Here is a 24,933-nt window from a genome sequence, read left to right as displayed (position 1 = left end):
TTTGAGCATGTCATGAACACTATTAGTATGACTTAGTTGTTAGTGCGGCACTGAGCTAGTTAGCTCAACGTTTTTAATTTGTTTCCTTACGCAAGGTTAGACAAGGAGTAGTCTGAGGACTTTTTGGGACCAACATTGATCCAGACCCGGTTAGTGAAGAGTACGTCTGAGGTCATCTTTATAGAGGGTATGTATACTTGTGAACCCCTTTATATTTTTTGTATGGGTCATTTTTAAGCTATGGTCTGTATGATTTGAAATAATATTTTTGGGAGCTCCTTATGTAAATCATTTTATTTAAATTGTGGTTGATTCATTTTAGCGTGAATGTTTACAATAGTCATTTTTAAAATGAAAAATTTTAAAAGAAAATTTTGGTTAATCACTCCGGTGGTTCTGTAGCATTCTGATCGATCGACTGTGTACTGGTTTAAGGTGTTACAGTTATGGAAATACATATTATAGTTTCTAGACAAGAGAATCATCTTCTTTTAAAGCCAAGCGTCACAAAATAAATAGATAAACTCTCTAACAACGATAAAGACTACAAAAACGGTACATTGAAAGCATCATTCTGATGAAAAGAAAGAAAGCATCATAATCACAAAAGGTAGTACTACATTGTTGTAATTGTTATGCAAGGAAGATGGTAATTGGTTAGGGACAAATGGCGATAAAAACAAAGGGCTTTCACACCATGCTTTCTTCGCCCTCTAGCACACCCCAAAGCAATAGAATCAACAAAAACTCTTACTTTGTTTGCAACACCTACAAAATAAAGTCAAGACCCACATATTAATTACATTTCTAAACGATTTGGAAGGGTAGAAACCCTAAAAGTTGCAGAGAAAACAAATAAAATGTACCCAAAACTGGATAGGATGTTTTCAGTATGAAGTTGCGTTGCTCATGTCTCGTGGAGCACTGCATCTGAAACATTCCATTCGGCTGGCAAAGTTGTGCTCATTGCATCCCGACCTGCATTCATCCACCAAATATATATATATAACTTCTTCTTGGTGCAAAAAACAGTCAAAAGAAACTATAGTATGGAAAACAAAGAACCATTGCGCTGGGATTTTTAGATTTTTTTTTATGTATTTTCTATTAAAAATCTGTTTTTATCCTCTAAAATTTTATAAGTTAAAGTCCCAAAATAAAACTTAAAATCATGCTACTGTTCCTGCATACCATTAACATGCAAACAAATCATATGCATATAACATACATGCCCCATGCATGTTTACGAATCTGAAAAGATACCAAGAATTCACCTGGTACATATCCAGTCGCCGGATTTCCACCCGGCTCTGTTAGCGCCACCGAATCCTCTAGACGCACAACATCGCAGTCGAACCCTCCCGCAGAGTCGTCCTTGAATGCTCCGCATTTGAAGCAGCTAGAACGACTGGCGAAATTGTGAGTGCCACAGCTTCCCGCAGTGCAGTACCAGTTACCTGGTCGGACATCGGAGCCGATGGTGAATCCAAAGGATGAGTCTCCCCTCCCACCGCCGAAGCCTCCGAAGTTGTCGCTTGACCGGAATTCCCCACAGCGTTGGCAGGAGTCCCTCCTTTGGAAGTTCAGGTGCTGGCATGACCTACAGCTCCAATCTCCCGGCCTGCTCATCTTTTCAAAACAAATACATTTTAACTCAACAGCCGATACAATGTCTGAAAAGAAAACACTAAGATTCGAAGTACTAACCTTAATTAGAATAATCCAAAAATAATAGCTTGCACTTGAACAAGAGAGTGGATATCGAAGGAATTCTTGAAGAAACGGGTCAAGTAAGGGCTCTTTATATACAGCGCTTAGACCAGATAAAAAGCAATAAATGGAGGGCTAGCTGAGTGTCGTGTTCTTCTCATTTAGCCTTGATAATAATTACATTACGAAAAATCTAATAAAGCAAGAAAAGAGATAAAGGGAAAAATTTGAAATTGTCAATAAATAGGGTTTCGGTGATACAATAACATTATAGTCAAGTAGTTGGTGCATGGACATATACATGCATGGTAGCAACCCAACCCCCACGTAAAAAGCAAACAGGAGATCCTGTTAACTTACATACCTAATCCGAAATTGCTCTTCACTCAAGTATATGTATTCAAAGTTGAAAATCATGTATCACCCTTTGAAAAAGGTCTTTGACCACTCCCCTCTCATCTCATATATCTTTCTATATCATCTTTTTTATTTTAATAAAAAAGTTCCATGTCCTATTTAGTAAAATTGTTTTTACTTTACATCTATATTTGAATATTATCCTTTTCTTTTTTAACAATGTTTTTGTTGAATGGGGTTAAAGAGCAAGTAGCATTAGTCTTTTGGTTAAAGAGATATTAGTTACTCTATTTATTTCATGAATTACGTTTATCCTTTTCTTGGTTTAGGTTTTTTAAATCTAATTCATAGAATATAAATGAAACTTAAAGTAACATGATTAGGGTTTTTCCAAATTGGCTAACATCATATATATATTTGCTTTGATTGATGAGTAGTACATTAATGTATGAACAATCTGAAGGGAGAGGGGGAAAAAGAAGCAGCTAAATGGAATACAATTCATGCATGCACATATTCGATTATAATTTGGATATATTTCGAGGAAAACTTAGAAAAGAAAAGGCAAATGGTAAAAGAAAAGGGCAAGTGGTGAGTTTCAATAAAGATAGGTTTAAAGGTTTTCATTTTGACCATCTTTTCTTTTTCTTTTTCCTCTGCGCCTGCTTTGCTTAATCACTATGCCCTGTCTTTCCTTTTTTAATCTTTCAAAACCACTATTCTTTATTGATAATTGCGGCTTTCAACCCCCCAACAATTCTATCATATTTATTATGATCACGAATACAACTTATACACATGAAAGAAAGGAGAAAATGGGAAGGAGATTCCCAAGGCCAGTGGAATCACCCACCGCACTTTGCTCTTTTCCTTTACCATTCTTCAAGAGAATGAACAACACTTGTTATTATTTATTCAGAATTGTTCGTCTAGCTCAGTTGGTAGAGCGCAAGGCTCTTAACCTTGTGGTCGTGGGATCGAGACTCACGGTGGGTAATTTATAATTCTGACTGCCGGAGGTCTTCCACGGAAGCTGCTCTCAACCTGGCGTTGGGGGCAGCCTACTATCTTACCTCCCTCACCCCATTACATATGGGAATAGGGTCAGCTAATTTTTTCATTTTGTTACGCCTGGATTCGTGTGTGTTTTTATCAGGTTCTTTAAAAATATTCTTTTAGAAATATAATTAGGAATTCATTAAAAATCTCCTCATAATTCATTCAAGTCGGCTGAAGAAAGAAAGAACAATTAGAAACTTTCATTAATCAATTCATAAAGTAAACAAAATATCCGATACAAACTATTACCCACGAAAACAATGACAAAACTGAATCCACATAACATAATGTAATTACCGTCTAAACTCAAATAAAATTCCCATATATTAACATTTATAAAATAAACTTTTAAAATTAACAAAACGTTTGACATTTTCATCCTTTGCGAAATAATTTTATACATGTTTTTAGTTCATCTTTTGACCACTTGAGAAATTAAACGTGGAGTTGAATGCCAACATGGTTGTGCCGGTGTTGCATGCGACATATAAAATCTGGAAAAGTGAGATTTAAATCCACAACTTTAGGGTGTATGGAAAGGGGCCGAGATGTAAGACTACCACTACCATAAAGACACAACCATTTTAAGTATGCTTCAAGTAATACAAAGCTAAAGCTTTGTCTAAAGCATCCCTCCATGATTTTTTTTTAGATATCGTAAATACTAAAGTTTAAAACTAAAAAGTTTTCAAACATCACTTTCTAAACATAATTATGACAATCGATAACGTATACACTCTATAAATATAGTTATTCGAATTTAAGTCCTCTAAAAAATATTTTCTTTAACCATTAATACCACTCCATCAAATTTTTTTTTTCATGCTTAAAATATACACAAACGGAACGATTTTGCATATCTACATTTCCTTTCGTATATAGGCAGTTTAGCTTACAGCCCGTTCACGTATTTAAGAAAATACCATATCTAGTTAAACCCTCGTTTTTGCATATTTGTGTTATTCACACATAAATGCATCTATAAGCTTTTATTACGAGTTAATTGCATCATGTGTCCTTAAAATATAACTCTCATTCCAAATTATTCCTTAAAATTTTTAATTTTTTAATTTCATCCTTAAAATATGACTCTCATTTTAAATTAGTCCTTAAACTTTTGAACATTCAAATTTCATCCCTAAACTATGAATATCATTCTAAATTGGTCCCTAGTATTTTAGATCTTTCAATTTCATCCCCAGATTCATCCCAATATGTAATCCATTTCAACCATAGTTTAACCTAAATTTTATTTTTTTTCAACATATAATAATATAACTAGCCTAATGATTTTATTAACAAGAGATGAGATTAGTATATATGAACAATTAGGAAAAAATTGAAATATTCAAAAAGTTTGGGGGACCAATTTAGGATGAAGATCATAGCTTGGGGATGAAAATGAAATGTTCAAAAGTTTGAGGACTAATTTAGAATAATAGTCATAGTTTAAGAGTGAATTGAAATATTTAAAAGTTTAGATACTAATTTGAAATGAGGGTCATAGATTGAGGATGATACAATTAACTCTTTTATTATTGATAAAACCACAACTCCAAAACAATTAGGTTTACAAGCGCCTAATCGGATTTTGGAACGCCGGCATGCATGTTTGATTTTTGGAGGCTTAAGTGATGTAATTAGAGCCCAACCCACGCCTTTGAAAACCCCATTGCTTATTTATTTCAACAGCAACCCACAAATTTGCCATTCTCGTCGTGTTTCACCAGGAGCTTTCTGCCTTCCCCATCCCTTCACAATGATCTTTACCGTAACTGGTACAAATCCTGGGAAAAGTTACAGGTTGCCCAAGGATGTTGGTCATAGTTCCACCACAATTACCCACAAAGGGGTCTTACCATACAAGAGTTCGTACAATAACAACCCCAAATGTAGGGATAGACTTGGGGGGGGGTGATCACCCCTAAAAATTAAAAATTATCATATATTTTAAATTTTATCTATATATTTTCTATTAAAAATTTGTTTTTACCTCCTAAAATTTTATAAATTCAAGTTCGCCTTCTTGAAATTTTATAAGTTCAAATTCATTCTCTAACATAAAATTCTACGTCAATCCCTACCCAAATATGCTCACTAATCTGCAGTATTCCCGTTGCCTAACTCCCAGATCACCTCGCGTGCCCGGATCAAATAAATACTGGTAGTATCTCTTCAGCACTCAAACAGGAAGAAGAAGAAGAAGCTTTCATCTTGTTTTTCTTGCTAAGCAACGATAAATGAGTAGCAATAGTATCACTTGCCCATGTGGCAGTGAATATTGGTGGAATGTCACAATCAAAGGAGAGATCGATGTCCGTGAGCATAAATTGGAAGTTAGAATATAACATAAACTGAGGCATACGCTCAAGCTCTCCAGCTCTAAGTAACATCAAAAATTTTCTTATGCAGATGAAATCAAGTTAAGAAACTACAAATGATTCTAATACTTGAAAGGAAACGTTTACAAAAAGTTTGTTACTAGTACATCCTGCAAAACTGATGCAAATTGCAAATTCGGGAGAGTTCCTAAAATCCAAAAGGAGAATGGGGTTTTAGGTGTTTGTTTGATAGAATGATAAAGTAAAAAGAAGTAATCCCGCTAATGGAGACGGATATAGCAAGAGTGGCAGTTGCATCAAATCTTATCTCATACATGTTTCTATACTTCCTGGTGTAACTTACAAAATCTTAACTTTCAATGGGGTGCTCCTGGAAACAAGATCATCATCTGTGAGACTCCTTGCTTTCCATCGTATGATGGTTACCATATCACTTAACCAGCTTTAAACAGAATGAACCTGAACCTATCGTGATTACAAATCAGTCACTCAAGTCATCGAACCCTTCAAATCTGGTCCCATTAGATGCATCATCAACTGCTTCCCCATTTTCCTTCTCTTCATCATCAGTTTCCATTGCCTCTTTCTCACTCTCATCTGTGTCCTCAAATATTACTGGACTTGTGGCATCCTCATCAACCTCATCCTCAATAATCTGTTATAAAAAATGAATAAAATAATAATAATAAAATTTACAGTACAGGTTCCAAATTAACCTGCAGAGTTCTAATCAGCCAAAAACTTTGACATAACACGTACTGCTGCATAAAGGAGGTCTAAGCAACTTGATATTTGAAGAGCTGATTCAAAAGTTGAGACTCTAGATTCAATAAGCTGCATAAAAACAAGCATTCCCATTGTGAATATTAGTATAAGATTGAAGTTGGACAATAAAAGATCCAAGTAATTTTTTTAATAAAAAGAATCCATAATTTAATGCTCCCATTCTGACCTGATACAAAGAGTTCAGAGCAAGAAGAGATGATTCCTGGGACATGATTCCACTGGCATGATGAAGAAGTAAACTTTTTATCCAATGGAGGGCACATGCCAATACGGCGCCCATTCAATGTAATTCATGATTGGTTGAAACATATAATACTTCACCTCGATTGTGTTATAGATACAAGAGAATGTAAAAGCTTAAGAACATCAGATGGATTCAAGTGAGATACTGAATTTGCTATAACCTGAAAAAAAGGAAGAAAGTTGTCATATAAGCATTTTTGTCATAAATAAACATCCATCAATAAAAGACCCGTGGCCGTCAGTATAAAATGACCTTCTCATCTTGAGTGTATAAGCAATCTAACAGAAGTGCGTGATCATTAGCATGCAGCGCCTGCTTAAGCAGAATATTGACTGAATCTGCGGAGGGAGGCTTGCCAGGAGGAGAGGGTTCTCTTCTTTCTTGGATTTCATTGGTTTCAATTTTTCCATTTTCTATTAAATTTAAACTTACAAGTTTCTCAGCTATTGTAGGCTCATTCGGATCACCATTAACAAGAACTCCGCCTAAGTTCTCTCCCAGATCTATTCCAAAATCATAAATGAAATAAATTGCAAGACAAAAAGAAAAGAGGCGGGGCATATTCCACAACTATCACACAGATCTGATGCGTATTAAATCATACATAATATTCACACCTAGTAGGAATATCGCAATCAATGCTATGTAGTAAAAGATGCAAAAAAAAAGCATATAAAACATCATATTCTACTATTTTATTCTTCCTGTACAAAACTGATAAGCTGGGTTTTAAAGCAATTTTCTTCTCTCGAGCCATTAGCTCCTGTAAGAGAGAAGGGGAAGGGGAGGTAGCACACGAGTATTACTTAATGACAAAAATGAGGCATCTATGAATTGAATCATATTCAAAAATAATTCCCACTTGGAAGCAGAAACTTTGGAGAAACAAGAAACAAAAAAGGCATTCATGTGATCAGATATCAGACCCAAAGGCCAAATATAAATCCAGCAAGATGTAACAGCCCTCACCAGTATTATCTGTGCCTCTTTTAGCTGCAAGGTCGGGATCACGAGCCGCTCTTTTTTTATTTCGAATAGCCATGTAAATGAGAACTGAAAATAGTAGAATAGGAAGAAACCAGAAGAAAGAAAGAAAGGAGAAAAGGGGTCTGCAACGATCAGAAGACAGAAGCTGCGGGAAAAGAAGGGAGCGGGAATAGACAAGAAGGAAAGCAACTAGGGCAAAGGTTTATGGGCTGTTATAGAATGGGCCTTTTAGCTGCTAACAAAATAATTTAACAACCAATATTTAGGATATAAACTTACTTAATTATGGAAATATATGTAATAATAAAACAGTTTTTAAAAATATTATTTAATAATAGATATATCATGTATTCCTTGAGTAGTCTCGATGATAAAGTAAACATTAAAAAAAATTATTTTTATTAAAATATCAATATCACATTAAAGTAAGCATATTATTTATTAAATAAAGAGATGAAATTCACATAGTTATCTCAATTTTAATAACGGTAAAATATTATAAATATAATTTTTTTATTAATTTTTATTAAATAAAATAGAGTAAACTAAATATTAAGTATTTTAATTATCATTTTTGTTTTGTTTTAATTTTCTAAGATCATATATTAATGTTATATTTTAGTTTCATCTTGGTCGCGTATCGTTAAAAATTAACGTAACTACTACGTAGATCTTTTAAATATTATTTAATGATGATGTAGCATTTCCTTATGATGTCATGCCATTATTAACATTAACTTTTTAATGATAAATGATGAAAATATAACGCCATGTATGATTTGGGGAAAAAATAGCTAGGTGACTAAAAAAACAAAAATGATAATTGATGTACTAACTATAGTCTTACCATAAAATTAATTTTAGTATAATTTAATTTTGGGTAAACTACATGATTCATCATTTTCGTTTAAGTTTTGTATAATTTTTTATTGAATTCAAAAAAAAATGTTTGATCACTTTTAATTTTATTAATTAAGATATTATCATTAAAAATTAACTGTAGTTAAACTTTTAAGTTGCATAATGAATATATAAAGATAAAAAAATAAATTAAAAATATTTAAATAAATTTTGTTTTTCTCATAGCAAATTAAATACGGATCTAAGACTAAAATTTAACGTCCAACAAATCCCATCAAACACAGAAGAGTCATATCATTAACACACAAGGGTCTTCCCCATGTAGGTCGAATGAAGTTCATTTCCAAGATAAACAAATGCTTACAGTCCAACCAACATCAACAACAAAATCCATGTGGGTCTCAGCTAATACACCACCGTTTTTGAAGCGGGAATATACAAAATCCATGTCGTTCCACAGTGATTTCAGACCATGAAAACACTGTCTCATGCTCTAGTCTGGAAAACCCAGATTAGTCTAAACACCAAAATAAATGCTGTAATCACAACAAAAAGAGGCTTTAACAATGTTGATTTAAAACATAACATAGCTTCTTAGTACAATAGGCTAACCTTAAGGGTGTTAGTTCACGGAATGTAAGATTACCAGTGAGAATGTAAGATTATCAGGGAATAGATTACTGGGAATGTTGTATTTTGTGTTTGGTTGATTTAACAAGAATGTAAGATTACCGTGTTTGGTTAAAGAAATAAAAGATTATTGGAATGTATATTTGACCAAATTGTCCTTATTATATATTTATTTTTTAACAAGTTAAAAAATATTTATAGATTTTAATTATAGATTTTTTTTGTAAATATAAAATAGTTTAAGGATAAATTTGTAATTTAACATTCATAGAATTTTTATTATTCAATAACAGAATAATAATATATTTGAAGAAAAAAAATTAAGGGCATTTAGTCTAAAATGTCGGTAATCCAACAATGCCTAAGGAAAGGGAGGTAATGACATTCCCAGTAATATACCAAAAAAATCTACTATTGATAATAAGACATTACTGGAAATGAGATTCCCGGCCAATCAAACATGGAATGTGAATTTCATTCACATGAAAATCTCACATTCCTTGAACCAAACATTCCCTAAGGTTAAATGCATACGACAGTATAATATAATTTCAAGAAACTATACCTGTCGTAACCGTCTTTCGGTTGGGCTCGAAATTGGGCTTCGACTTGAAAAATGAGAGTTGGGGTCGCCACCGATCATTTATTTTAAAACAAATGGGTTGACCGGATACCTTATTTCTTACCTGATCTGCGTCGTACCATAAATGTATCGGGTTCGGGAGTCGGTTACAGTCAAGGAAGGATTAGCACCCTTGAACCACCCTTTCGGTACCAATTAATTTGTCGATTGTCTTTAATTGCGAAAATTAAAAAATTAAATTAAAATTTAAAACTTGATTTGAATTGCTTACCTCTAATCGATTAAAAATATCTCTAAAAAGTAAAAAATGTTAGAAATAATAATAATAATAAAATAATAATTTACAACGACAAGAACTATAATCATTTAAACCAAATGTGAAGCAAATCAAGCAACAAAGTGTAGTTATCTTCTTCATTCAATAAAACCCTGAAATCAAAAGTTCAAAATTTGATAATGTACTGATTTAAGATGTTAGTCTAACAAGAATAGAGACGGTATTTTACCTATAGGAACAAATGAACAAGATAAACAACATTGGAAATAAATCATACGGGGAGAACATTAAGTTGATAACAATATTCTGATAAAAATGATGTTTACCTTTTACACTAATTTCACCCCATTAAAGAATATCTCTTGTTCATCGACAGCCACAAGGGTTTTTCCGTTTCTTTCTGTATTAACAAGCCATCTCAAAGCTTCTTCATCCTCCAAAAATTGTGGATCCGCTACTGGTACAATCCCTAACCCGAATATTAACCATGCAGCTTCTTCTAGCGGCCGTCAAATCATGGCAATCTACTTAATGATGAAGGTTGTGGATTAGAAATGAGAAGCAACAACCAAAACCAAGGGATTGTAAGAAGTAATGAGGAAGATGACGAGAATATAAGCTGCTGCAACGATGATGTCTTCTATTCCTTTCTGCACTCATTGATAAACGAAGATGCTTTCACCAACCAGAATCCCATGCTGCAACTGACCAATGGAGTTGCACAAGTCGATCATGCATTGGTTTCAATCACAGCATCAAGTTCTTTAGTAACATAGATTTGAGAGAAGCTCTTTCTCCACTGTGTTTGGATTTTTTGTTGACTCCGTTGGCTACTGTTTTGAAAGGGTGATGATTAGCAGAGTGTTTTGAGCTTTCCTCTCCATTTTTTCCCCATGAAATGCCTCCCCCTGCTGTTGTGCTCCACGATCTGTTATATACTGGATCCCACGTAACTGCTCCACGTACAAGGCGGTGGCACCTTCAGCAACATTCCCAAAAACAAGGCTTGAATCATCCATTATGTTGCAAAGAACTGAATTTCCGGAGAATATGGGTGGTGCGCACGTTACAGAGAGTCCATGTTCGGTTGAATTTATTGGGGGTTACAAAAAAATAAATAAATAAATAAAATATATAATATAATTTTTTGTAGACCCAGACAAAAATGAGTGTATACAGCTGCCCCTCTTTATTCTTTTTCATGGAACGAAAAATAGGAAAAAGATAAAAAAAGACACAAATTTTCGTCCAGTAGAGTTGAAGAATAACTCCCTGTCAATTTTGAGTTGCGGATGGCTCATCCGTCGCGAAGTTAAGTCCATCTTGAAATGATATAGAATTGAAACCGTAGTTCGAAATTTGAATCGGAATGTGGCTTCTTGTCGTAGTCTGCTTCGGTCTTTTTCTCGGTTTAAAGACATTGGTTTGAAAATTCGACTGAAAATAATTCTTCCACCGTGTGGTTGATAGGTCCTCGAGCTGAATGAAATCGAACTCGAAAGGTATTCGTTGACATATAGCTTTTCTCGACTTAAGCTATGCTATCGGAAAGCGGTTTCTTACCACTAAGGCACGGCTAACCCAAGTATTATTCTCGACTTGAAAGCCTCGATTGCAGCCGGACAGTAGTGAATGATGTATTATCGAGCTGAATGAATCGAACTCAATAATTTTATTGACATATAACGCTTTTTGCTTTGGGCAATGTTGTAAATGATGTGCCTTGAGCTGAGCGTAGTCGAACTCGAAGGTCTTTGGTGACAGATAACCCTTCTAGCCTTGAGTTATGTTGTAAATGATATGCCCTCGAAGCTGAGTGTAATCGAACTCGGGGGTCTTTGGCAGATAGCCCTTCTCGACTTAAGCTATGCTGCAAATGATGTGCCTTGGAGCTGAACGTTGTCGAACTCGAATGTCTTTTGGTGACAGATAACCCTTCTAGCCTTGAGTTATGCTATAAATGATGTGCCTTAGAGTTGAGCCTAGTCAAACTCGAAGGTCTTTGGTTGGCAGATAACCCTTCTCGACTTAAGTTATGCTGTAAATGGCGCGCCCTCGAAGCTGAGTGTAGTCGAACTCGGGGATCTTTGGCAAATAGCCCTTCTCGAATTAAGCTATGTTGTAAATGATGTGCCGTTGAGCTGAGCGTAGTCGAACTCAAAGGTCTTGTGTTGACAGACAACCCTTCTAGACTTAAGTTGTGCTACAAATGATATGCCTTGGAGCTGAGCGTAGTCGAACTCGAAGGTCTTTGGTGACAGATAACCCTTTTAGCCTTGAGTTATGCTGTAAATGATATGTCCTCGAAGCTGGGTGTAATCGAACTCAAAGGTCTTTTGTTAGCAGATAACCCTTATCGACTTAAGTTATACTGCAAATGTTGTCTTAAAAAAATGGCTCCCCTTCACAGGTCTAAGCTGGTCGTAGTTCTTCAGGTGTTCTCCTGAGCGAGTCTGAACCAAATATGATTTTTGGATGATTCCCCTTCACAGGAAAGCCCACAGATAAATTCTGTCAGCCAGATATCTTTCGTCGTTGAATTGAAATCTGGCTTGAAAGTATTAACTGAAAACATGTTGCTCATGGTGTGTTTGAGCCGAACTGGATTTGATTTGAATTGGTTCTTGAACCTATCTGAAATTGGTTCTGAGATGTCAAGTCGGTTGAGGTGTAGCTTCTTACTGTCGAGTTAAGCAACCACCATCCTTCTTTGAAGGCGCTTGAGAATCGAGTATCCTTCATCATTAAGTCAAAATTTGACTCTAAAAGCTGCAAAAAAACGTATATGCTAAAATGGTGAATGTGATGCACCTAAGTATGTCTAAGATGCATGCAATATGAATGAATTATGTGTTATCTCCTGGATGGAGTCTCGTGCTTTGTCTGCCAATCTGGTCTATGGAATCGATCGTGCCCCATCATTTTTCAAGCTTGGGCTTTACAGACCCTTCATATCTGAGACTGTTCTGATTGAAAATGTTTTTCTCATTTTTTCTTATTTTAAGAGGGAAAATTGACAACTGTCGTTTTCGATGTCAAAATAATTCCTTATTCTTAATAAATAAATAAAGGAAATACGTAGTATAGAGAAATAAGGGTCGAATTCTCAAGGACTTAGAAAATCATAATTTAATGTTTGAATGGTTCTAACCAGGCGAAAATAGTAAAAAGGAGGTTTGTAATATGATATTAAAATAGTAAAAATAAATAAAAACAATTTAAATAAAAATAAGAGTATGAAGATTGTGAATAAATACGGTAAAAGTAGCCTCAAGCTTCGCTTTGATTCAATTTCCTTTAGATCATCGAATAAGATTTTCCCTTCGGGATTCACGTCGGTTACTTTGTCTACAAGGGCTATCCTTGTGACTCTATCTTGTATATTGAATACCCAAGGCAATCTTTGATTCCGGCTTCGATAATTGATTCTAACAACATCTATTGTCGTAGATCAAATACAATTTAAGTTCGTGGTGACCAACTCGGATTGTTGTTTCTATAATCGTCAATTCCAATCTCAATTCCCTCTTGGCGAAGCTATCTCGCCAAGTGTGTTCCCATGAAGTCGAATTGCTTTCTATAAGCCGAATCTTCCTCCCACACGTTTAATCGCAACAACCTCTTGACCAAAGTCAATCTTTTATTTTGAAAATTGTTTTGATTTTTGAAAAATAAGCGCAGAGATTGAGAGAGATATTCCGAAGATATTAAAGGACTGTTTCAATTTTCCCGTTGGAATTGAATAATCGCGACAGCTCTCGGCTTATGAAAAGTTTAGCTAAGCATGACAAAAGTCATACTTAGCATAAAAATAAAACTTTAAAATAAAGAAAAATAAAAAGAACTTGAAAAGGAAAAGAGAAAACTTTTATAAGAACTAGAGAGAAAAGAAGAATGTATTTCGAATGATGTTTTTAGGCTTACCCCAAGTGGGTATTTATAGCCTCTCAAAGCCTAAAGGATAAACAAAGAAAATAATAAAATAATACAAAAGATAATTGTTTTAATTTAAATTCAAACTTAAACTAGTCTTCTAATGCAACTCTGCTCGTCAATCTTCCAGAAGGCGTGAGGACGAAGTTTTCTAGAAACCGTCGCTGACTGGACTTTCTAGAAACTGCCACGTCAGACTGCGTCATGCCCAGAGTCGTGCCCATGTCTCCAGTCGTGACCAAATAATAAAAAAAATGCAGAATTCGCTCGTTTTGTCACAAATTCTGGAAAAGCAAGGACTTGTACAAAAACAAGCACAACAAGACCAATTAAGCAGCGATAACTCCACAAAATCGAAGAAATAACGAATAAAGATTAACGATTCTGAACACTCATCAAATTCCCCCTCACTTATCTCATGCTTGTCCTCAATTATGATTAACCAAATCAGTCAAAAACTTCATTAAATGTTCTTTGTCAAGTTTCATATTCAAGGAAGAAATGTAGAGACCACAATAACTATTCAAGTCAAGAAATCAATCAATTGAACATCACCAATTGGAACAAGTCAAGTGCAATTGTAATGTCCATTCATTCATTAATCTCAATGCTCATAACTCAACACCTTACTGGGATTCACTCAAATCACTCAATGTGTTTGAGGGTAAAGAAACGCTCAATGTCAGAATCGATACGATATTACCATAAGCCTGCAAGTAAATCAAATCTTCACTACTAATAAGAACAAGATGCATAAATCAAAGGGTCTTTTATTGGTTGTAACGGGGCTTAGGTAAAGGTGGGGAAAAGGCTAAATAATATATGGCTAAAAATTCAAGGCAAGGAACTAACAAATAATAATCTCAACTCCATCAAAACATTAAGCACAATAAGATAAAAAGACGATATATCAAACAACAAATTTCTTTTCGAAATGAATTTTTTTCATTTTCACACTTTGCTGTTTTGTTTTCTATTTCTTTTCCATGTCTTTTTTCTTTTTCTTTCGAACAGTCCCATTTTTTTTATTTCTTTTTTCTTTTTTCTGTTCGAACTGTTGTTTTTTCGCATTCAACCTTTTTTTTCGATGGAGCATACAATGGTAAAATTATTCACTTGCCCTGAAAAAGATAGAAAAGAGGATAAAAAAGGCTCGGGGTTTCTAAATATGGTGGAATAAAAACGGAAAAAAGGCTCAAAAGTGGTTAACTAAGGGAAAAAATGCATGGATAGACTATTTAGTGGGGAAACTGAATGGTTAATCCTAAAGTGCCCAAATCATCTTTAAGCATCATGCTCATGTGTAATCTCGACAGTACTTAACATGTAGGTTCTAGAATATCAATGCCAAATTCGACACACTCAATCAAACAAAATGAGAGCGAAAATGATATGCTCGTAAATGCTCAAATCTCACCAAATTGTTTCATGCATTGAGCTAATCACATTTCAACCAAAAAAAGTATGGAATATCACAAAAACACCAACTTATCACAATTCATGTTATTCGCTATCAAGAACATCCTAACCTAAACAATTATGTGTTCCCAAACAAGCATAGCATTCCAAAAAAATTTCAACAAGACATAAATTCAGTGAAGTTTCCGCAAATTCAACCAACATATACTTGAATCAAAACATAAAGATAATCAAAGGGAAATTCAATCCTACACTCTACTCTACTCCCCCTCACTTAAAGCGTTTTGCCTCAAAACGAAAAAAAAAATTAAAGTGCAAGAGAAGGACTAGAGTACTCCCTGGATTTAATGTCGACCGGTCTCCTTAGAAGTGTGCTAACGTGCGCCGTTACATGCTCCTAAGGGTAGAATTTGGCATTGTTCAGACAATAATCTCTCAATTCTTCGTTGTTTAAGTTTGAAACTCCTGCAAAATTAAATAAAATATGCTTAATCGAAAAAAAATAAAGTAAAAAAATTAAAATATAACGGAATTGAAAACAATGGGTTGCCTCCCATGAAGCGCTTTATTTAACGTCATTAGCTCGATGACCTGGTTCAGACTATAAGTTTCATGACAAACACTTCCACTTCATTCGCTTTTTCCAACTAAGAAATTCCTTATGAGAAATTTGAAAATTCTCACAAAGATTTCTTCGGATATTTCCCAATTTTAAAATCTTGTCCAGAAGAATTACTGTCAAAACATCTTTTTTTACCAAAAAAATGATTTTTTTTAAATGTCTCCTTGATGATTTGACTTAATTTTTGGTGCCTGCAAAAAGGAAGGTAAATCTTTAGTTTTTAAAGAAGTTAAGATCAAATTTGAATCAACAACTGAAACATTTTTCAACTCCCTTATGTCGTCTTTTTTATCATCCGATTCCTTGCATAATTCATCAACCAAGTTAGATTTACCATCAGCAAGTTCAAAAATGCCAACAAAATTAATACTATGAACGTTATCCGAATATCTCATTGCTTTATAAACATCAAATTTTAAGATCTTACCGTCGAACTCCATAGTAAGAATACCGCTTCGAACATCAATTTTTGCATTTGTCGTGCTCAGAAAGGGACGATCGAGGAGGATTTCAAAACCAATGTTGCTACGATCATTTTTCATATCAATCACATAAAAATCAGTAGGGTAAGTTAAATTTTCTACCTCTACTAGAACATTCTCTATGAGTCATTCAGGATAAATAATTGATTTGTCGGCTAGCTGAAGTGTAACTCTCGTCTCCTTTAAAGGTTTGGTGGAAATTAAATTATAGACGGAGAGAGGCATTACATTGATAGAGGCACCTAGATCGCACATAGCTCGCTTGATTTTAACCTCACCAATTTTACAAGGTATTAAAAACATACATTGGTCTTTATACTTCGGTGGAAGCGGTCGTTGGAAAATTGCTGAGACGTTCGCGCCTAAATCCACTTTCTCGACCCCGGTAAGCTTCCTTTTAGTCGTATAGAGATCCTTCAGAAACCGATAATACCTTGGAACTTTCCGGATAACTTCGAGGAGAGGTATGTTAACTTCCACCTTCCGAAGTACGTCTAATATTTCATTTTTCTCATCTTTTTTATCCTTTTTAGCTAACCTTGATGGAAAAGGCGGTGGCCCGTCGTAGGGAGATGGCTTCGGATCGTCCATTTGTTCTTCATTGTTCTCTTTCTGGGATCCTATGTCAACTGCTTCTTCTTCCCTTTGGGAGTTCGAATCTTCTTCTTTATTCCGGGATCTTGCGCTCACTTCCTTTGGGTCTGGCTGTTCAACAATTGTACCGTTTTGGAGGGTGATGGCGCTAATATTCCCTATTGGATTCGATTCAGTTTGTTATGGTAGCCTCCTTTGTGACTCTAATCTCCCTACGGTTTGAGCCAGTTGGCTCAATTGCTTGTCCATCTCTTGGAAGTGGGCTAAAGTTCGAGTCTGGAATTTCTCTTGGGATAGTGCTAACCTCTCGATAATCGATTCTAATGATGACTTCTACGATTGTTGCGGTGGTGGAGGTCTCGCTTGATAGCCTTGGTTCGGTCTCGGGTTCTGCGTATAACTGAAGTTCGAATTATCCCTCCATTCTGGGTTGTATGTATTACCATAAGGATTATAAGCTCTTTGGGGAGGTCCCGGAAAGTTTCTGACTGCTTTGACTTGAGTTGTTGCGTCGTCTTGAATCAATGGACAACCGTCTGTTGGATGATCAGGTAGTGCACATATTCCACATAATCGGTTTTGTCATGTCTTTCTTTCTTACAACAAGAGAGTTTACAACTTCAGTTAACTTGTCTATTTTATTTTCTAAGAAATATGAACTTATCTCATGAACCCTTCAAGAAGGTTCATTATTTGCGCGGAACTGTTGGGAATTTATAGTCATCGTCGATATTAAGTCTCTTGCCTCAGTAGGAGTCATATTCATCAAGGCTCCACCACTGGCTGCATCGATCATCTTCATTTCCAGGGGAGATAATCCTTCATAAAAGTATTGAAGGAGTGTTCGGTTAACCCATGTTGTGGGCAACTAGAACATAACTTCTTAAAACGCTCCCAGTAGTCGTAAAATGACTTTCCATCAAGCTGCTTGATTCCAAGTATTCTCCTTCGTAGTTCACTTACTTTTACCGCAGGGAAAAACCTGTCAAGAAAACAACGAGTCATTTGAGCCCATGTAGTTACAGAATTAGGAGGAAGATAAAATAACCACTCTTTAGCCGAATCGGCTAAGGAAAAAGGAAAAGCTCTAAGTTTGATTTGGTCATCGGTTACTCCCTGTGGTGTCATGCTAGAGCAGACCATGTGAAATTCCTTGAGATATTGGTGTGGATTCTCGTTTGGCAATCCACAAAATGTAGGGAAGAGATGAATAAGGCCGGTTTTTAACTGGTATGGAGTTTCACATTGGGGAAAATTAATGCACATAAGTCATTGTTCAGTGGGTGCCCGGGCTAACTCCCGAATAGTAGGTTCGGCCATCGGAATTGTATTAGCGAATTCACCTGAGTTTGATTCTTCTTCTGGATTTGTTTGTTGTCTCATTCTTTCCCGAAGTGTTTGTGCGTGGAGTCTCCTAGCTTCAGCTTCGATCTCCGGGTTGTACTCCACTAATGTGCCCGGATTAGTCCTGGTCATAAATCAAAAGCAAACAAAAAAATTAGTAACTTTGGCGAAGTCCTCGGCAACGGCGCCAATTTGACAACTGTCGTTTTCGATGTCAAAATAATTCCTTATTCCCAATCAATAAATAAAGGAAATACGTAGTATAGAGAAATAAGGGTCGAATCCTCAGGGACTTAGAAAATCACAATTTAATGTTTGAATGGTTCTAACCAGACGAAAATAGTAAAAAAGGGGTTTGTAATATGAGATTAAAATAGTAAAAATAAATAAAAACAATTTAAATAAAAATAAGAGCATGAAGATTGTGAATAAATACGGTAAAAGTAGCCTCAAGCTTTGCTTTGATTCAATTTCCTTTAGATCATCGAATAAGATTTTCTCTTCGGGATTCACGTCGGTTACTTTGTCTACAAGGGCTATCTTTGTGACTCTATCTTGTATACCGAATACCCAAGGCAATCTTTGATTCCGGCTTTGGTAATTGATTCTAACAACATCTATTGTCGTAGATCAAATACCGTTTAAGTTCGTGGCGACCAACTCGATTGTTGTTTCTATAACAATTCCGATTATCAATTCCCTTGGCGAAGCTATCTCGCCAAGTGTGTTCACAGGAAGTCGAATTGCTTTCTATAAGCCGAATCTTCCTCCCACACGTTTAATCGCAACAACCTCTTGACCAAAGTCAATCTTTGATTTTAAAAACTATTTTGATTTTTGAAAAAGAAGCACAGAGATTGAGAGAGATATTCCGAAGATATTAAGGGGCCGTTTTAATTCTCCCGTTGGAATTGAATCATCGCGACAGCTCTCGGCTTATGCAAAGTTTAGCTAAGCATGACAAAAGTCATACTTAGCATAAAAATAAAACTTGAAAATAAAGAAAAATAAAAAGAACTTGAAAAGGAAAAGAGAAAACTTTTATAAAAACTAGAGAGAAAATAATAATGTATTCCGAATGATGTTTTTAGGCTTACCCCAAGCGGGTATTTATAGCCTCTCAAAGCCTAAAGGATAAACAAAGAAAATAATAAAATAATACAAAATATAATTGTTTTAATTTAAATTCAAACTTAAACTAGTCTCATAATGCAGCTCTGCTCGTCAATCTTCCAGAAGGCGTGCGGACGAAGTCTTCTCTAGAAACCGTCGCTGACTGAACCTTCTAGAAACTGCCACGTCAGACCGCGTCGTGCCCATGTCTCCAGCCGTGACCAAATAATAAAAAAAATGTAGAATTTGCTCGTTTTGTCACAAATTCTGAAAAGCAATGACCTGTACAAAAACAAGCACAACACGACCAATTAAGCAGCAATAACTCCACAAAATCGAAGAAATAACGAAAAAAGATTAACGATTCTGAACACTCATAAAAAATGATAAAAATGCTATTAAAATATTGTTCGCAATTGAATCAAATTGTAAACGTGAGTTCAAAGAATATCAAAGGAATCAAGAGCTCTTTTAAAGCTTTCAGAGTTACAGCTCTTTGACAAATGTTCAAATGGATGAGTTGGTTTTAGGTTGGCCTCCTTTCTTAGGTTTTGTTAACCCAAAATGTCATTTTTTTTAAATATCACAACATGCTTTGGTATTTCAATTGGGTGCGAAAAAAATGACGCAACTAGCATGATCAATTACTAGATCTTTTATTTCGGTCCTCTGAAATCTTCCGTTTGTTCAAGTTTTGTAGGCTCATCTAACAAAGGCAGTGCAAAAATATCGGTCTGAAAATGAAATTATTGAGTGCTCGTGTGAATTTGACTAGAACAGGTGTTCCTAAACTTCCTTAGTCCATCATTACCAAAAATTTCTTACTTGGATAAATTTGATTTAACTTGTCGTTATCTGGCTAACTGAATCCATAAAGCCAGGGCATTTAACCAATTGCTTTAGAGGGACAACTTAACATTATAATCAGTTTTATCAAGTTCACTGAAGGGTTCATCTCATCACAAAGTCTTCGGCCGGACAATAGCAGTGGAGCAAACACCGAATTACCAAGTGTTCGAGCAATGTCATGGTTTGAACGTAATCTATTCATAAGGCCAGGGCTTTCAAGTTACCTCTATATAACCAATTGCCTTAGTGGAATAGCTCAGCTTTGCGGATTTAATTTCTTAAGATTGTCAAGAAGAACCTGTTATAGTCTAGGTGTTGTTGAAAGTAAAAAATTTCATCTTTAGAGTTTAATTTTCAAGCAACTGACCTAAATTCACTTACTCGACTATTCCATCTGTAAAGATAATGATCATCATTGAACGTCTTAAACAAAAAGTATAGTAATTGTCATATGCAAATGATGCCCCATGTTGTCCGCACCTTATGAAATGAAAATGTTACATTGGTTAATTGCAAGAGCAGTGTACGCTGTTTGAGTGTATATTCTGGGTAAGGTAAGAAGTCCTTGTTTTAAATCATGTTACTTTGTCAAAGATCTGTAACTCTGAACCATTTATAGAGTTTTTTAATTCAAATGATATTCAAAGAATTACAAATTTGCAAATTTGATTCATTACTTAACATCTTTAAAGTAACATAAATTGATTCAAATGTTCTTACAAAAACTTGAGAAAAAGTGAAAAAAAAACAAGTTCAAACAGAATACCTCAAATGATGAAATGATATTCCTCACTTAGATGCCCCCAATTTGTTGAAGTCGATCCAGTTCTGGTTACACATCTTCTGTACGACTCTTTTGAATGCGTAATAGTTCTCAATTATGTGCCTTGGGACACCGACGTGATATTCACAATGTTCATTCTCATCATACCACTTGGGGTATGAGGGCTTCATGGGTTTCACCGGGTATGGTGACACTACATGGGTGTCAAGAAGTTGATGGTAAAACTCTTTGTAGGTTATGAGAATAGGGTCGAAATATTCCCTTTCCCTCATTGGTTCTTTGGAATCTTGTTTAGAAGTACCTGACGGTACAGCTGTAGTTAATTTCGGTTTGGAGATCGTAACACCTTTACTGGTATGGTTGATGTTGTTAATCTTTCCATCCCGCTCTTGCATAGGAGGTTTCCTACTGGCCTCCCCATCCTTAATTTTGCCTTGTTTTATGGCCGACTTAATCATTTCTCCGGCCATAACCAAGTCTGAAAAGCTTCCTGATGTGATCGCAACCAGGTGCCCGAAGTATGGAGCCTTCAGGGTCTACACGAAGAGCTTTCGGGTTTTCTTTTCATCCAACGGTAGATGAACTTGCACAGCCAAATCCCTCCATTTTTGTGCGTATTGCCTGAAACTCTCGTTATGCTTCTTTTCCATGCTTTGTAGCATAACTAGATCTGACCTTATGTCATTGATATGCTTGTATTATTCCAGAAATGACTTGGCCAGGTCCTTCCAGGTCTTGATATTTGATTGGCTTAACTGGTTGTACCACCGAATGGTTGAGCCGACAGACTCTCCTGGATGCAGTGGATCAGGAGTTAGTCGTTTCTCCATATCCTGTCATCTTTCGGCAGAACATGGTGATGAGCGGATGGACAACTGTCCCGTCAAACTTCTTGAATTCCGAGGACTTAAATTTCGGAGGAATAACCAAGTCCGGGACTAGACTAGTTCCGCGACATCGATTTCATGGTAGTCATGGTCTCCTTTGACTACCTTCATTTGGTCTTCCAATTGTTTTATTTTTTCCTCCATCTTCCTCGTTTTCATCTTCGTCCAAATCCGGTACATGGTAATAACTCGGGTTGTTCTTAGGGTTAAATACAGAGGACGAGGGCTTCGTTTTGCAGCAGATGAGTCCCCTCGAAGTTCTGGTAAGATTTCAGGTGAGATAACCACTTGTGGGGTAGGTTATATAGTTACCCCTTCTGGTGAACCTGCCCTAGGCGCACTGGTCTGTTGTAGGCCAACTAACTTGGCAACGATCTGATCAACCAAGGACTCTTGATTCTTTGTGATTGTTTCCAGAGTATTCGACTGCTCTGGTTTATCTTGTCTTCTAGCTCTTTCTGTAGTTTCAACATATTCTCCTCGATTTGTGTAATTCTGGCTTCAATCATCTTCTTCTTCAAACGGGTGTTATGCGGATGGTGTGTCCAACGCTTGAGGCGGTGTATCCAGTATTTGCTCCTTTTGATGAGAAATGTGAATGCAAAGAAAATAACAAAATGCCAAATGTCTAAATGCATGATGCATGATGCATGAAATGTCGAGGCATTGATCCAAAAAATGTGTCTGTTATGTTAATAACCATTATTGGGGACAAAAGTGTTTTATCTTTTAAGAGACAAAAAATATTTTGACAGCTTCTGACATGTTGACTAGTCTTCCGCCTTCATCCGTCACCAGTTGAATAACCTGTCGAACCGATCTGGCTTCTCTGGATGAACCGTGCAAATGACGAGTTGTTTGCCCCAAGAAAATCTCAAAGGACTGCACCTCCGATTTATCTTTTGTTGAGCATGTTCCCAATGATTAAATCATTGGAGCCCTTAATTGATAGGAACTATGTGAAGTCCATTTGTCTGTTTCTTGAATTCATCAGCAATGGTCTCAAATTTCAGTTATCGTTTTGCCATTGTCGTCTTTGAAGTGACTCCTAAGATCAGTGGTCTTCATCTTACCCCTGCAACTTCTGCCAGTCAGTTCTTCAAAGATAGACTTTCATTGTGCTTAATGTAGACCCCGTTCATTGAGTCCTTTATAATGCAGTATAGTGATATACTCTTCAATTGCGGGCACCACGTCTTCTGGATTAAATGTGACACATAGTCTCCTTGTAGACTGTCCTCTGCATTTTCATCTCTTGTATTATAACCCCTTTGTCCATTAATGCAGATTATTCATGTTTAGCAAACACGCTTTTGGTGGATCAACACCTCTTTTAAATGGTGCAAGTGATGAAAATAAAATGAAAGAGGAAAAAAAGAGTTAGTGAGGTAAAAATAATAAAAAATAATCATGAAAAATAAAAGTCCTACCCCATATGATATCTACCCGAACATGCTTAATATTCTTACTCGGACATGATTTTTATCCCGTATGCTAATTTCAAACAAATCCTAACCGCATATTTGTCTAGTTCGCATGCTTTGAACAGAAAATAAAGCATGAAACAAAACATCCTAGAGTTTGGAATGAGGTTTTGGGGTGGGCTCTAATTCCCTGTACTCTCCCGGTTTAGGTTCTAAATAAACGGTACTCGAGTTCTCCTTGTCGGTGCCCTCTTGGGCTTGCCAAACCCTTAGTCCTAAACCCATCACAGGCTTGTGTGAACTAAGTTAAACTCGAGAGGACACATTCCCTTATGCCCATACGGAGAATAAATTCACACGAAGGCATAAGGTATATGAATCCCGAAGGTTACTTGCTAGGCCCATACGGAATAAATTCACACGAAGGCATCACTTTCACCCTCACTTAAAAGGGTTCGGAGCTCGGGTATAGAGCTAGAGATGACAATTTTGAAAAATCTGAAATCATTAAAAAAAGTTAGTACAACTATTTACTTGAAAAATAATCAAAGGTAAATAATTAGAATTGAATAAATAAATTTAAATTTAAATTTATAACTTTCGCTAAAAAAGATAACCGAAAATTAATTTCGCCGGACTCACTTATCTGTCCCCAGTGGAGTCGCCAAGCTGTCGTAACCGTCTTTCGGTTGGGCCCGGAATTGGCTTCGACTTGAAAAATGAGAGTTGAGGTCGTCACTGATCATTTATTTTAAAACAAATGGGTTGATCGGATACCTTATTTCTTACCTAATCTGCGTCGTACCAGAAATGTATCGGGTTCAGGAGTCGGTTACAGTCAATGAAGGATTAGCACCCTTAAACCGCCCTTTCGGTACCAATTAATTTGTCGATTGTCTTTAATTGCGAAAATTAAAAAATTAAATTAAAATTTAAAACTTGATTTGAATTGCTTACCTCTGATCGATTAAAAATATCTCTAAAAAGTAAAAAATGTTAGAAATAATAATAATAATAATAATAATAATAATAAAATAATTTACAACGACAAGAACTATAATCATTTAAACCAAATGTGAAGCAAATCAAGCAACAGAGTGTAGTTATCTTCTTCATTCAATAAAACTCTGAAATCAAAAGTTCAAAATTTAATAGCTTACTGATTTAAGATGTTAGTCTAACAAGAATAAAGACGGTATTTTACCTATATGAACAAATGAACAAGATAGACAACATTGGAAATAAATCATACGGGGAGAACATTAAGTTGATAACAATATTCTGATAAAAATGACGTTTACCTTTTATACTAATTTCACCCCATTAAAGAATATTTCTTGTTCATCGACAGCCACAAGGGTTTTTCCGTTTCTTTATGTATTAGCAAGCCATCTCAAAGCTTCTTCATCCTCCAAAAATCGTGGCTCCGCTACTTGTACAATCCCTAACCCGAATATTAACCATGCAGCTTCTTCTAGCGGCGGTCAAATCATGGCAATCTGCTTAATGATGAAGGTTGTGGATTAGAAATGAGAAGCAACAACCAAAACCAAGGGATTGTAAGAAGCAATGAGGAAGATGACGAGAATATAAATTGCTGCAACGATGATGTCTTCTCTTCCTTTCTGCACTCATTGATAAACGAA

The 24,933-nt window shown here is 35.7% G+C and overlaps 1 protein-coding gene, 2 long non-coding RNA genes and 1 pseudogene across 3 annotated transcripts; all 4 read right to left on the bottom strand.

The window, feature by feature from the left end:
* Positions 1 to 474: 474 nt before the first annotated feature.
* On the bottom strand, positions 475 to 24,933 carry LOC120131405. Its single transcript, XR_005516913.1, has 3 exons — positions 24,829 to 24,933; positions 3,684 to 3,688; positions 475 to 485 (listed from the first exon to the last, which is right to left on the bottom strand). It is a non-coding gene; the product is annotated as an uncharacterized LOC120131405 (long non-coding RNA).
* On the bottom strand, positions 690 to 1,752 carry LOC120131404 (annotated as a pseudogene).
* LOC120131403 (WD repeat-containing protein 43-like) lies at positions 5,565 to 7,622 on the bottom strand. The gene is made up of 6 exons (XM_039148403.1): positions 7,468 to 7,622; positions 6,751 to 7,001; positions 6,576 to 6,658; positions 6,421 to 6,532; positions 6,228 to 6,302; positions 5,565 to 6,123 (listed from the first exon to the last, which is right to left on the bottom strand). The coding sequence occupies exons 1-6, from the start codon at positions 7,538 to 7,540 to the stop codon at positions 5,950 to 5,952; spliced, it is 768 nt and encodes a 255-aa protein (XP_039004334.1). The 5' UTR covers positions 7,541 to 7,622; the 3' UTR covers positions 5,565 to 5,949.
* On the bottom strand, positions 8,885 to 20,264 carry LOC120131406. Its single transcript, XR_005516914.1, has 4 exons — positions 20,253 to 20,264; positions 14,395 to 14,398; positions 13,857 to 13,861; positions 8,885 to 8,958 (listed from the first exon to the last, which is right to left on the bottom strand). It is a non-coding gene; the product is annotated as an uncharacterized LOC120131406 (long non-coding RNA).

The sequence above is a fragment of the Hibiscus syriacus genome, unplaced genomic scaffold (assembly GCF_006381635.1).
Source record: "Hibiscus syriacus cultivar Baekdansim isolate YM2019G1 unplaced genomic scaffold, ASM638163v2 tig00110556_pilon, whole genome shotgun sequence".
NCBI classification, from domain to species: domain Eukaryota; kingdom Viridiplantae; phylum Streptophyta; class Magnoliopsida; order Malvales; family Malvaceae; genus Hibiscus; species Hibiscus syriacus.
This window is presented reverse-complemented; position numbering and strand designations above follow the sequence as displayed.

Coding starts and splice junctions, on each gene's coding strand:
- LOC120131403 (XM_039148403.1), bottom strand. CDS start 7,540: ATGGCTATTCGAAATAAAAAAAGAGCGGCTCGTGATCCCGACCTTGCA. Junction 7,002..7,467: donor AAGAGGCACAGATAATACTG/GTGAGGGCTGTT, acceptor ATTTTGGAATAG/ATCTGGGAGAGAACTTAGGC. Junction 6,124..6,227: donor TAGACCTCCTTTATGCAGCA/GTACGTGTTATG, acceptor TTTTTATAACAG/ATTATTGAGGATGAGGTTGA.